At 43.4% G+C, this 14,247-nt stretch overlaps 1 protein-coding gene across 1 annotated transcript in view; it reads right to left on the bottom strand.

Moving 5' to 3' along the window:
- Positions 1-3,071: 3,071 nt before the first annotated feature.
- Positions 3,072-14,247, bottom strand: part of LOC144696433 (uncharacterized) — a 28,987-nt gene continuing 17,811 nt past the window's right edge. The window contains exons 10-17 of the mRNA XM_078567712.1: positions 13,735-13,936; positions 13,312-13,446; positions 11,484-11,677; positions 10,765-10,922; positions 9,223-9,474; positions 6,207-6,369; positions 4,945-5,098; positions 3,072-3,308 (exon numbers count right to left, since the gene is read on the bottom strand). Of these exons, the coding sequence (XP_078423838.1) occupies positions 13,854-13,936 (83 nt within the window). The 3' untranslated portion in view covers positions 3,072-3,308; positions 4,945-5,098; positions 6,207-6,369; ... (3 more) ...; positions 13,312-13,446; positions 13,735-13,853. The remainder of the gene's footprint in view (positions 3,309-4,944; positions 5,099-6,206; positions 6,370-9,222; positions 9,475-10,764; positions 10,923-11,483; positions 11,678-13,311; positions 13,447-13,734; positions 13,937-14,247) is intronic.

Here is a 14,247-nt window from a genome sequence, read left to right as displayed (position 1 = left end):
CCGTATCCCTCTATTCCCATCCTATTCATGTATTTGTCAAGCTGCCTCTTAAACACCACTATCGTACCTGCTTCCACCACCTCTGGCAGCGAATTCCAGACACTCACTACCCTCTGCGTAAAAAACTTGCCCCGCACATCTCCTCTATAGTTTTCTCCTCTTACCTTAAATCTATGTCCCCTAGTAAATGACTCTTCCACCCTGAGAAAAAGCTTCTATCTACTCTGTCCATGCCACTCATAATTTTGTAAACTTCTATCAAGTCGCCCCTCAATCTCCGTCACTCTAGTGAGAACAATCCGAGTTTTTCCAATCTCTCATAGCTAATAACCTCCAGACCAGGCAGCATCCTCGTAAACCTCCTCTGCACCCCCTCCAACACCTCCATATCCTTCTGGTAATGTGGCGACCAGAATTGCACACAATATTCCAAGTGTGGCCTAACCAAAGTTCTATACAGCTGCAGCATGACTTCCCAGCTTTTATACTCAATACCCCTGCCAATGAAGGCAAGCATACCATATGCCTTCCTGACTACCTTATCCACCTGCGTTGTCACTTTCAGTCACCTGTGGACCTGCACACCCAGATCCCTCTGCCCGTCGATGCACTTAAGGGTTCTGCCATTTACTGTATAATTCCTGCCTGTATTAGACCTTCCAAAATGCATTACCTCGCATTTGTCCAGATTAAACTCCAGCTGCCATTACTCCACCCAAGTCTCCAACCGATCTATATCCCGTTGTATCCTTTGACAATCCTCTAAACTATCTGCAACTCCTCCAACCTTAGTGTCGTCTGCAAACTTACTACGCTAGTAACCCAGAGACCCAAGGTAATGCCCTGGGGACCGAGGTTCGAATCCCACCACGGAAGATGGTGGAATTTGAATTCAATAAAAATCTGGAATTAAAAGTCTAACGATGACCATGAAACCATTATTGATTGTCGTAAAAACCCATCTAATGTCCTTTAGGGAAGGAAATCCGCTGTCCTTACCTGGTCTGGCCAAGTGACTTCAGACCCAGAATGATGTGGTTGACTCTTAAATGGCCTAGCAAGCCACTCAGTTTTATCAAACCGCTAAAAAATCTAATAGTAATGAAACTAGACGGAACACCTGACATCGACCTAGGCACCGGAAACAACAACAGCAATCTCAGCCCCGTCAACCATCCAAAATCCTCCGTACCAACATCTGGGGGCTTGTGCCAAAATTGGGAGAGAGATGTCTCACAGATGAGTCAAGCAACATAGTCATACATACGGAATCATACCTTTCAATGTGCCAGTCACCACTATCACCATCCCTGGCTATGACCTGTCTCACTGGCAGGACAGACCCAGCAAAAGTGGCAGCACAGAGGTATACAGTCACAGCCAATTTGCCAGATTCCAGAAATAGAATAAATTATAAAAAACTTTTATCATCATGGGATGTGGGCATCACTGACAAGACCAGCATTTGTTGCCCATCCCTAATTGCCCTTGAACTGAATGAAAATGCCTAGCAAGCCAAAGGGCAGTTAAGAGTCACAATTCTGTGGTTCTGGACTCACATGTAGGTAAGGGACAGCCATGAACCAAACAGGTTTCTATAATAAGTCACAGACTAGTTTATAATTCCAGATATTATTCATTGAATTCAAATTCCACCAGCTGCCACGGTGGGGTTTGAACCCAAATGACCCCAGAACATTAGTCTGAGCCTCTGGTCCAGTGACATTACCAGTGTGACACCATCTGCACCATTTTGATTGGGGGAAGAAATATTAGTTAGAATATTAGTAGGTCATGATCTTGTGATAAGTATGTAGTATAAGGGCCTGGCATATATAGGGTTAATGTGGGACAGTACCACCCAGAGTGATGTAAGAGAGCACATGACCCACACCCTCACTCAAGCGTTGGGCAGAGCTGTGTATAGCAGCATGAAGACAGTTCCTAGCTTATACCCTTTACTGTAAGAGTCAATAGAGATTACAGTAAATCTACATATGACAACAAAGACTTCGAAAAGACCCTCCAAACTGTAACTGATGGAGTATCAGCACTGTGTCAGCCTCGATTTTTGTGCTCAAGCCCTGGGGCTGGATTTTACGTGTCCTACCACCGGGTGCGTTTTTGGCAGGAGGGCACATAAGATAGGGCAGGTGCCCAGCAGCCCTCCACCTTCCCACCCACCCTGGAGCTCACCCCCATAAACAGGGGAGATGGGGTGGGCACCGAAATCAGCTGCCCCCCCACCACCCACCCCACATTTTTTAAAAAATAAATTTGAGGGTAAATTGAGCTTATTAGCAAAAGGAGAACAAATCCTGAACAACTTGGAAGTGAAAGGTATCAGTAAAACTTGTCTGAACAGGTCTTGTATACTTTAAAATGGAACTCGTGTTACCAGTACCTGTATTATTGATTTTTTACTGGGATTGAACTGGTTTTTCCTTGACCCAGATAATACGCTGCTTATGCTATAATACACTTAGTGAGTGGGACGGCAGGCTGGTTTTAAAACCAAAAGGGGACGAAGGGGGGTGTATTAACTTCAGGGGGCACCCCCCTCTCCCCTGCAGACAGTACCCACCCTTCTTCCCACCTGCTCTCCAAATCTCTCCAATCAGATTGGCCAGCAGCTCCAAAAAGGTAGGATTTTCTCCCCAGTTGTTGTGGGTGGCGTGTCTCACCGTCTGCCAATTTAGCCCCCCTGCAGTACGTTATGGCTGTGGGGCAGGCTTACATGGAGCGAGTCAGCTTCTAGCCAACTTTCCTTCTGGGTGGTGGTGGGGGGGGGGGGGGGGGGGGGGGGGTGGAGAAAAGGGATGGCGAGCAAGCCATCCACCACCCCCCTGTAAAATGCAGTGGGACTTAAACCCAGAACCTTACGTCTTAGAGACGAGTGCGCTACCAACTGAGCCCCGGCTGACATGCTTAAATGAAAGATCTCGAACTGGTTCTGGAGGTGAAAGAATTTGGTACTAATTTCTACTACCTCTCCACCAGAAATACTCTACCTTCAGTGGTAATAAAATCCAGGTTCATAGAAGAGTAATTAGAAAATATACAACAGTATGGAAAGCACAATGAATTCTCCTTTATTATAATACACATGGCTCTGGGTACATATCTCAATCTGTGAAGTTCTGCAAACTTCTTTTTTTAAAGGGCGGAAGTTGCCTGTTGTTCACTCGAGTGCTGAGACAGTGTGTTGTGAATCATAATCTTTTTCTTTACAGCAACCACAACCACCACCATCAGTGTTGTTCCTATTATCCCACCAGCTACCCAGAGCAGTACTTTCAAGTCTTCCCCTGTAGAACAAAACAAAAACACATATTGGCTCCAGTCACACACAAAATATCCACAAGATTAGTTCATAGATAGAAAACTGCTTTTTGGCTCATCTCCCCCGATAATTATCTGCCATTTTACATTTCATTCCCTCCCTGGCTGTTAAGAACATAGGAGAGAGCTACACTGAGTCACAAACCCAAAATCTTATGATCTAAGTTAAGTGTCAATTGTAGATTTAGCACAAAGATCCACACTGACACTCCAGTGTAGTACTGAGGGGTGTCGCACTCAGAGCTTTTCGGATGAGATGTTAAACAAAGACCCATTTGCCCCCTCACGTGGTAGATTCGATTGCACCATTTCAGGAGGAGGAGGAGAAAGATCTCCACGGATTCCTGGCCGGAATTTATCCCCTAAACAGTGAAAAAATACCTGGTCATTATCGCATTGCTGTTTGTGGGAGCTTGCTGTGTGTAAATTGGCTGCTGCATTTCCTACATTACAACAGCAGGTGACTACGCTTCAAAAAGCCAATTAAGGCTGTAAAGTGTTGGGGCTTTGAGATCATGAAGGCCATTAAATTTTATATAAATTTAATTTTTTTTAGCCTCCCACCATAATACACACACTTAATTTATAAACCTGCCTTTATGCTCATTCCTTTAAGACATTCCTTAAAACCTACCTCTGACCATGCTTTTGGCCACCTGCGCTGTCTTGTCTCTGTCCAATTTTGCTTTATAATGCTCCCCTAGAACGCTTTGTGATATTATTACATTCAAGGCGCTATACAAGTTGTTGTTGTAGCAGCTGCTGAACCTATCCCGTCACAGTCTTCGCTTCAATCACAGACTGTAAATTGTACTCAACCTCGTAACCGTCTGTAAAACATGTTTCTCCAGGTTCACTGTTCAAAATCTCTTGCATTTAAACCTTGTAGCCTCGTTTCCTCACAGCTTCACTACTGGAAATAAACCGTCTCTAACCACGTTGTCAGAGCTGAAAGAGTGTCGTCAGAATCCGGAACTTTCTACCCGGAAAAAGTGGTGGAAGCGGATTCCATAAATAAATGGATGGAAGGGAGGTTGGATAGGTATTCGATGATAGTTACTGACAAACATTCGGGGTGTGCGACCATAGGAACACTGCTCTACACAGGCAGAATAGACCAGATGGTCAGTTCCTTCTGTGCCATAAGGTTTGATAATTCTATGATCTCTCTTCATTACTTAATATCAAATCACCCCTTAAATCTCCTACATTACATCAGTAAAAAACAGCTTTTCCACTTTGCATTTGTGCTTTCTCATATCAGGCAGCACCTTAGTGAGTTAGGTGATGTACCCTCACCATTGTTTCAATCTCCTTCCTATGACATGGGAGTTCACACCTACACATAGTACAAGGAGTGGTCTCCATGCTTGCCTCTAAACACATCTCTGTCCAGCACAAGACTGTCCTCTTAGACTAGGCTCATTTGTTCCTTTACAATCACACTGTCAGGTGGTACTGTACCCAGTCCCACATTAACCCTTTCTATGACAGAGCCTAATACCACATCCAGTTTTGGGAACTTCTTGCAATCAAACTTGTTTTGCACAACTGGAGCTTTACTGATGGATCCAAAATCAGGGTTTGTTCCTTGGTACTTACAGTTTGTTGTTGCATGTCCCAAATCAATCAGCACACCTTCAGTCACGCTCCACAGGTCTATAGGTCCTACAGAGACAATCCCATTCACAGGCTTGGAGGCTGTTGCTAATACATCCCGTTCCAGCCTTTTGGGAATCTGGACGTCTGCACATTCCTTGGGAGAGGAAAAGAATATTCCAACTATTGATGCACAAAAAAAACAAACAAAAAAGCTTCCCAGATCAGAAGAGTTAACAACTGATGGAATAGTACAGCACAGAGACCATTCAGCCCATCAAGTCTGTGCTGGCTCTTTTGAAGAGCAACCCCGTTAGTCTTACTTCCCCCAGAGCTCTTTCGGAATATTCCAGCAATCGTGTCTCTTCCAAATATTTATCCAATTCACTTGTGAAGGCTGCTATTGAACCTGTGCCACTCAATCAGGCAGGGCATGCCAAATCCAAACCACTGTGTCAAAAGGTTTTCCTCACATGTCACCTCTGGTTCTTTGGTTAACTACCTTAGCTGTGCCCTCTGGTTACTGACCCTTCAGCCACTGGAAACAGTTTCTCTTCATTTACTCTTTCGAAACCCTTTGGGATTTTAAATACACCACAATTTTGCTGCAGCTGTACAGGGTCTTGGTGAGGCCACATCTGGAATACTGTGTACAGTTTCAGTCTCCTTATTTGAAAAAGGATTTAACTGTTTTAGAAGCAGTTCAGAGAAGGTTCACTCGACTCATTCCTGGGATGAGGGGCTTATCTTATGAAGAAAGGTTGAACAGGTTGGGCCTAAACCCATTTGGAGTTTAGAAGAATGAGAAGTGATCTTATTGAAACATATAAGAACCTGAGGGGACCTGATAGAGTAGATACTGGGAGGATGTTTCCTCTTGTGGGGGAGGCTAGAACTAGGGGACAGAGTTTAAGAATAGGAGGTCTCCCTTTTAAGACTGAAATGAGAATTTTTTTTCTCTCAGAGGGTAGTTAATATGCGTTCTCTTCCCCAGAGAGCAGCGAAGGTTACGTCATTGACTTTATTCAAGGCAGAGTTAGACAGGTTTTTAATAGACAAGGGAGCCAAGTGTTATGGGGGAGGGGTGGGGGGGGGAGCAGACAGGAAAGTGGAGTTGAGATCACAACCGGGATCAGCCATGATCACATTGAATGGCAGAGCAGGTTCGAAGGGCCGAATGGCCCTATACCTCCTCCTGAGCCCTGCATTCCCAGGTAGGTTCCCAAGCTGGTTACCGTAGGGGTATATTTAAATCGTTAACTTACCGCTAAGCAATCAGCAGTCCCAATATGGCAGATCTTGGTCTGACAATGGAGATAGATGCGACGGTTTGCCAGTTCGACAAAATGAAACATTTTTATGGAAAATCGACTACTGCTGGAGGCACCGTTTACAGAATGCCATCGGAACGTTTCATCATGAGGACAGCTGGTGGGAAAAAGGAAAAAGAGAAGAGTTTTTTTTTTAAAACTCTTTCCCAGAATTCATTTTTTTAAAAAATTCCCTATTAAGGGATGTGAATGTCTCTGGCTAGACCAGCATTTATTGCCCATCCCTAGTTGCCCTTGAGAAGGTGGTGATGAGCTGCCATCTTGAACTGCTGCAGTCCCTGTGGTGTAGGTACACCCACACAGTGCTGTTAGGGAGGGAGCTCCCGGATTTGGACCGTGTGATTACAGTGTGCAGTAAGAGAATCAGAGTGACCTCATTCGTGGCCCTCAGAGAATGGAGTGGAGGTCAAGTTATCAGTTTGTGGAACAAAAAGAAAAAAAAACAGATCACACGGCACAGAAACAGGCCATTCAGCCCATCTTCTCCATGGTGTTTATGCTCCACACGAGCCTCCTCTCACCCCATCAATGTATCCTTCTATTCCTGTCTGCCTTATGTGTGCATCTATCCACCTCAGCCACTCCCTGTGGTAGCGGGCTCCACATCCTCGCCACTGTCTGGGTAAAGAAGTTTCTCCTGAATTACCTATTAGATTTATGAGTGACTATCTGTTGGGTCCAGTGCCCTTGGTTTGCTGGGGCTAAAGGATCCGGTTTGCACACTTTGTTCAGGGTGACCGAGTCGGTACAGAGGCAGAGAACATCGGGAGATCGTTGTTAGAACAAACACACGCTGTTTATTTAGTTATTTACAAACTAAACTCGACAACTACACTTGTGTGCTCACAACAGAAAACTCTGTCTTCACTCTTCAGTGACTAAATCTAGACTCTCCCACAGAGATAGCCTGTGCTACTCGGCTATTGGATATTAAGGTCATGTGACCTCACATTACAATGCTTGTCTTAAAGGTATATTACATTTCAGATTACTACACTATCTTAAGTAGATGGCTCTTTGTTTTGGACTCGCCCCATCCCCCTCACATTACCTTTATCCTAGCAAACCTTTGAAAGCCTGTATCAAAGACATTCCAAAGAAGCCTAACGCAAACTGGAGGAACAGCACCTCATCTTCTGACTAGGCACTTTACAGCCTTCCGGGCTGAACATTGAATTCAACAACTTTAGAACTTAAACTCCCCCTCCCCCATCCCCACCCCCTTTCCGTTTCTTCCCCCTTTTGTTTTTTCCAATAATTTATATAGATTTTTCTTTTCCCACCTAATTCCATTATTTTTAAATCTATATCTGTAATACCGTGTCAGTCTTTCCACCCCACCCCCACTAGAGCTGTACCTTGAGTGTCCTGCCATCCATTCTTAATTAGCACATTTTCTTAGATAATATCACCACCTTCAACACCTCTTTGTTCCTTTTGTCTGTGACATTTTTTGATTATCTGCTCCTATCACTGCTTGCTTGTCCCTACAACCACCCCCCGACAACTTCTCTCCCCCACCCCCCCACCCACCTTAAACCAGCTTATATTTCACCCCTCCTAACTTTACTCAGTTCTGCTGAAGGGTCATGAGGACTCGAAACGTCAACTCTTTTCTTCTCCGCCGATGCTGCCAGACCTGCTGAGTTTTTCCAGGTAATTCTGTTTTTGTTTCCAAAGCACTTCACAGTCAGTGAAATACTTTTGAAGTGTAGTCACTGTTGTAATGTAGGGAACACAGCAGAAATTTGTGCAAAGCAAGATCCCACAAACAAATTTAACAATGACCAGATCATGTGTTTTAACGATGTATGTTGAGGGAAAATCATCATTCAGGATACTGGGGAGAACTCTCCCCACTCATATTGAAATCATGCCATGAAATCTATCCTATCCAAAAGGCAACAGCTCAGACACTGAAGCACTCCCTCAGTGCAGCGGAGTTTCAGCCTAGATTTTATACTCTGGTTTCTGGAGCGTGACTGGAGCCCACAACATTCTGACCTAGAGGAGAGTGTGTTACCATCCGAGTCACAGCTGACACCACAGTTAGGCCATGCCCTTCTCTTTTCTAGAGAAAAGAGTGCCAGCCTGTTCAGTCCTGACAGCTACCACCTCAGTTCTGATATCATCCTTGTACAAACCGGTTTTTTCTTTTAGGCCTTCTCCAGTGCTTCAATATTGTCCTTGCAATATGGAGATCAGAATGAATTACCAAAAATCAGATTCAAAAAAGTTCCCTGAAAACAGAGTTTATGATGTGCCCAGATGTGCCTTCACATCATGGCCATGAAGAAAAACATGGTGGCCTCGTCACTGCGTCGTTGCAATGGTTGTCACGCCAATTGGTTTCTCACGACCTTTGACCTGGGGAGGATCCAATCAAGAAACAGAATATAGAGGTAAAAAATGTTCCTTCTGTTCTAATTAAACCGGTACATTCTGGAGAACTGCGACTGTACAGAACTGGACACCCCTACAACATATTCCAATAAAATATCTCCCACAAGAATGAAGGAGGACATTCAGCCCATCATGCCCTGTGCCAGCTCCTTGAAAGGGCTATCCAATTATCCACACTGCCCCCCCCCCGCCACTCCCCCTTAATTCTCTCTCCTTCCAGTATTTACCCAAATCCCTTTTAAAGTCACTACTGAATCTATTGAATCTGCTTCCACAGGCATGTAGTCTAGATCACTGAAATTTGCTGCATTAAGAATGAATCTATTCATCTCACCTCTGGTTATTTTGTCAATTATCTAAAATCCGTATTCTTTGGGAACTGACCTTCCCGCCAATGGAAGCAGCTCCTCCTCCTTTACTTTGTCAAAACCTTTCACCATTTCAAAGGAGCTGGGAGCAAATCGGACACCTTTGAAATATCTGGGGGCTAGCAGTTTTAACTCGGACGTTTTTAATTTCAAGTAAAGTCGGAGAATGTTTTCCTCACCCATCTTGGAGGAAGTGAAACTTTTGCTTCCCTTGAGCGTCAGGGGTTGTTGTAGCCCAGCAGGAAGTTACTTGCAGAACAAATGCAGCCTCAAAGCTCCCAGGCGCTTTGACCTCCAAATAGAGGTCATCATTAAGCCAAATAGCTGGACTTGCTCCATAAGCAGCCTCGGGTGCGAAGGTATCATTCTTGTACAGAGACATGGTGAGATGGAAGTTCTCCTTATTGTACTGCACTATGGGCTTAAACATCCTTCAGAAAAGAAGAATAAAACATCAGTAGCGAAGGGTTATGGACTTGTAATTTCTCTCTAAGACAGACCACAAATAATAATTTTGGGGCCATAAATATTTGGCAGCCGCTAATAAATCCAATAGGGAATTCAAGAGAAAATGTTTAGCATATGGAACTCACTGTCCACAGGGAGCAGATGTATTTAAGGGGAAGCTGGATAAAGACAAGGGAGAAAGGAACGTGTTGAGAGCTAGATGAAGTAGGGTGGGTGGCAGCTCATGTGGAAAGAAAAGCAGAGGCTTGCACCTATAAAGGCACTTTTCATGACTTAAGGATGTCTCATTGGCTCTACTGCCAATGAAGTACACTTACTGTTGTAATGTAAGAGGTGTCAGCTGTGGCTCAGTTCATAGCACCCTCGCCTTTGAATCAGAGGGTTGTGGGTTCATGTCCCACTCCCGGAAACCAAGAACTGTGAATGTACTCGAAAGAGTTACAATCTGTGACTGTTGATAACTCGAAAGAGTTACTGTTGTAATGTAAGAAATGCAGCTGGCAATTTGCACACAGCAGGCTCCCACAAACCACAGCATGATAGCCAAATAATCTGTTTTTTGTGATGTTAATTGTGGGAAAAATATAGGCCAGGGCACTGGGGAGAACCCCCCCTACTCTTTTTCAAAATAGTCAACATGGAATCTTTTACAGCCACCGGAGATGAAACATTATTTTAACCTCTCATCTGAAAGATGACCCCTCCGACAGTGCAGGACCACTATTGGCACTGGGGTTTCAGCCTTGATTTTTGGCACTCAAGTCTCTAGAGTGGGCCTTGAACCCACAACTACTGACTCAGCAGGTGAGAGTGCTACCAACTGATCTATGGCCAACACTGAAACAGCCAGCACTGGCACAATGGGCCAAATGGCCTCTTCTGTATTATATCATTCTATGATTCGAACTTGGACTTCCTGTTCTCCAAATCAGTCCAGACAAAAGTAGTTGAAGAGCTAACTCATGCAGGCAATGCAACCCCAATCTATTTAAAACTAACTTTACATTCTGTATGATAGCTAAAACATACATGTTATAAAAGTTCCCAAAGTCTCTTCCCTTGGTAAAAAAGCTTATCGATTGCTAGACCAATTGAGTGGTCTGCTCCACATAAGACAATACAGAAACAAAATTATCTTTATAGTTTTCATCCACCTCATCATTCTCTCTTCTCTCTGCACTCTTGGCGACCAATAGGTGATTGTCATTACATTTACCAGACTTACAAGTTTAAAGAGTAAAGATGACATTTACCTGATGAGTGGGGGTACTTCCAGGGGCATTTTCACTAAGGAGCTACGTAAATAGGCACAGTTCACTTCAAATATTAGTGGCTCTTCTCTGATTATGGAAGAATCAGAACGGAACTCATTAGTGATGACGTGCTTAAATATTTTGTGTGTCTCATTTATCTAGAGAAAGTGACAAAATAGTATTTTAATCTGTTGGTGTTTTAAATAAAGTTGAGACTTCACTGTTACCAGTTTTAATTTTACTTATATTTACTCAAACTTTACTATTTTAATTCTACTAGAGTTTTTATAGAAGTAAAAAAAAAATTGGGTTTTTTTTGCACAGGGGCAGGCGGTGGCAGAGTGGTATCGTCACTGGACTAGTGTTCCAGAGACCTGGGTATTGCTCTGGGTACCAGGGTTCGAATCCCACCACAGCAGATAGTGAAATTTAAATTCATTAAAGGTCTGATGATGCCCACAAAACCATTGCTGATTGTCACAAAAACTAATGCCCCTTAGGGAAGGGAATCTGTCTACATGTCCACCAGCATTCTTAAATACCCTCTGAACAAGAGCAATTAAGGATGGGCAATAAATCCCATAAACAAATAAAAACCAGCTCAAGCTATTACAAAATTCAATTAGTCTTGACCAAATCAGTCTTGATAATCATATCACGTATCTCTCAAAATGGCCTTGGAAGTTTTTGAACAGGGTATAAAGATCTTTCTTTCTTACCAGGAGCTCCCCTCCACAGTAAGCCTGCCGTTCAGCGATTGTGAACATGTAGTATTTTGGCCCTTCTCTGACTGCACAGCTGCCATCGTTCAAGACGAGATTCAGTCGTGACTTCATCTGATGTGCCAAAAATTCTTTTGACACGCTAATTTCCATTAAATCCGTTTCACAACTGGCAAACACTCCATGATCTACTAAGGCAAAAAAAAAAATACATTCCAACCCCTGGAGCAGAAAACACGCACAGCCACACCCTCATCACCCATTACAAAACTGCACATATGGACTAAGAAAACTGTCCTTCCTACAATTTTCATATCCAGCTGCAGCACCATCGAGAACGTCCAGTAGTTTTGGTTACTTCACTGGGTTACATTTTACTGAATCGACAGCAAAGGTGGCCATTCAGCCCATCTGGTCCATACCCAATTTTGTTTTCTGGTATTTTTGTGGGATCAGTTTTTTTTTCTGGTTTCTTTCTTTATTCCTTTATTTTGAGGTGGTTATTATCCTGCCATTCACAAGTCCTCTAGACACATCTTACTTGTCCCATTAGCACTCTTTGGCCTTTGCATCATTTAGTCTCTTTGCCCTCCACCTTTCTGTTCTCCTTCCCCCTCCCACTTGCATTTCTAACTTTCCTCAGTTTTGATAGAAGGTTAGAGCTGACATTGCCTGACCTGCTGAATATTTCCAGCATTTTCTGTTTTTATCGCATTCTCTGGTTTTGCATATGAGGAGTGACCATTTGGGTAAGATATCCAGAGACTTTCCACACAAAATTATACACCAGAACAAGTTGACATCTTGAAGAAAACAAAACAGATGGGGGTAAAAAGTTGACTATCTCAACTTAACCACCAGGCCCCTCCACCACCCCACCCCAAAGAGCAAAAAAAAAAATCACCATCTCTTCTCCAATGCATCAATTATTAATGGCAGGTTGTCCAAAGCTGTACATGACTTTCTATTAATTTTTATTCATTCATGGGATGTGGGTGTTATTGGTTAGGCCAGCATTTATTACCCATCCCTAATTGCTCTCAAGTAGGTGGTGTGAGCCGCCTTTTTGAACCACTGCAATCCATGTGGTGTAGGTACACCCACAGTGCTGTTAGGAAGGAAGTTACAGGATTTTGTCCCAGTGACAGTGAAGAAACGGCCGATATATTTCCAATTCAGGATGGTGAGTGGCTTGGAGGGTAACTTCCAGGTGGTGGTGTTCCTATCTATCTGCTGCCCTTGTCCTTCTAGGTGGTAGTGGTCATGGGTTTGGAAGGTGCTGTCTAATGAGCCTTGGTGAGTTGCTGCAATGCAGATGGTACACACTGCTACTGTGCGTTGGTGGTGGAGAGAGTGAATGTTGAAGGTGGTGGATGGGATGCCAAATGGACTGCTTTGTCCTGATGGTGTCAAGCTTTGAGTGTTGTTGGAGCTGCACTCATCCAGGCAAGTGGGGAATCTTCCAATACACTCCTGACTTGTGCCTTGTGGATGGTGGACAGACGTTGGGGAGTCAGGAAGTGAGTTATTTGCCACAGGATTCCTAGCCTCTGACCTGCTCTTGTAGCCACAGTATTTATATGGCTAGTTCAGTTTCTGGTCAATGGTAACCCCCAGGATGTTGATCGTGGGAGATTCAGTGATGGTAATGCTATTGAACATCAAAGGGCAAAGGTTAGATTCTCTCTTGTTGGAGATAGTCATTGCCTGGCACGAATGTAACTTCTGATTTGAGATTTTAGTGAATTCTATAGTGTTCAAACTAAAATGGAAAGTCATCTACTTTAGGGTTTCAATTTCACATTGACAAAATGAGGGAACATACCTCTACAAGCTCTCCCTGGATCACTGGTTTCAAAGTATCCTTGGTGACAGATGCACGTGAATGAATCAAAAGTATTGATGCAGTCTGATTCCACTGGGCAGTCATTAATAGTAACATTTGCACATTCATCCTCATCTGCAACACATTGATACTGTGGTTTTAAAATTTAAGATCCAGTTAATGATTATAATGTGAATGTGACAGAGGAATCCAAACAGGGCTGGGACAATCCATCACAGATCAAGAATGCAGCCAAATGTGTTTACGATAAATTTGAATTGACATCTTTAACGTAGGAAGATATTCTAAAATGTAAAATCAGACACCAAGCCAAAGGAGGAGATACTGTTATTTGGATGGGTGATTAAAAGCCTGGTTAAAGAGTTAGAGGTTTTTAAAAATGAGAAGGAATTGTCTCCTCACCATTCCAGAAGAATGCATTGCCCATGGTTGACACGTTAGAATCATTCAAGTCAGTCTGAAGGTGTATGAGACTTGAGAAAGTTTTATTACTGAGTTGGGCATCTACTGCTACATTCATCTCAACCATGTTGTTGCTTTTCATCAGATACAACATCTCTACTTCCGCACCAGAGAATTGTCCAGAATGCAGGAACTGTAGAATCTGCAAGGTTAACACACAAACGTGTGTATTACAAATTCAAATTGTACATGGTGTAGGGTGTGTGTGTCAGTTTCACCTCTGACTTCTGAGCGGTTCAAATCGCTCCCACTCCCTGGGTTCTAGACCTTGGACTTATTTGGGGGTTGTGACAAAGTGCAGCAGACAACTGGTTTTGGTGCAAGAAAAAAAAACTGAGTTTATTGAAGTCACAAGTGAACTTATAACATTAGGATTACACAGATTATACAGACTTACAAGGTACCCTTAGTTAAGAATGGGGATCACACGGCATAACGAGGGAAAATCACGCT

This window comes from Cetorhinus maximus, chromosome 22 (genome assembly GCF_964194155.1).
Source record: "Cetorhinus maximus chromosome 22, sCetMax3.hap1.1, whole genome shotgun sequence".
NCBI classification, from domain to species: domain Eukaryota; kingdom Metazoa; phylum Chordata; class Chondrichthyes; order Lamniformes; family Cetorhinidae; genus Cetorhinus; species Cetorhinus maximus.
Note: the sequence above shows the minus strand (reverse complement) of the source record. Positions and strands in the feature narration are given on the sequence as shown.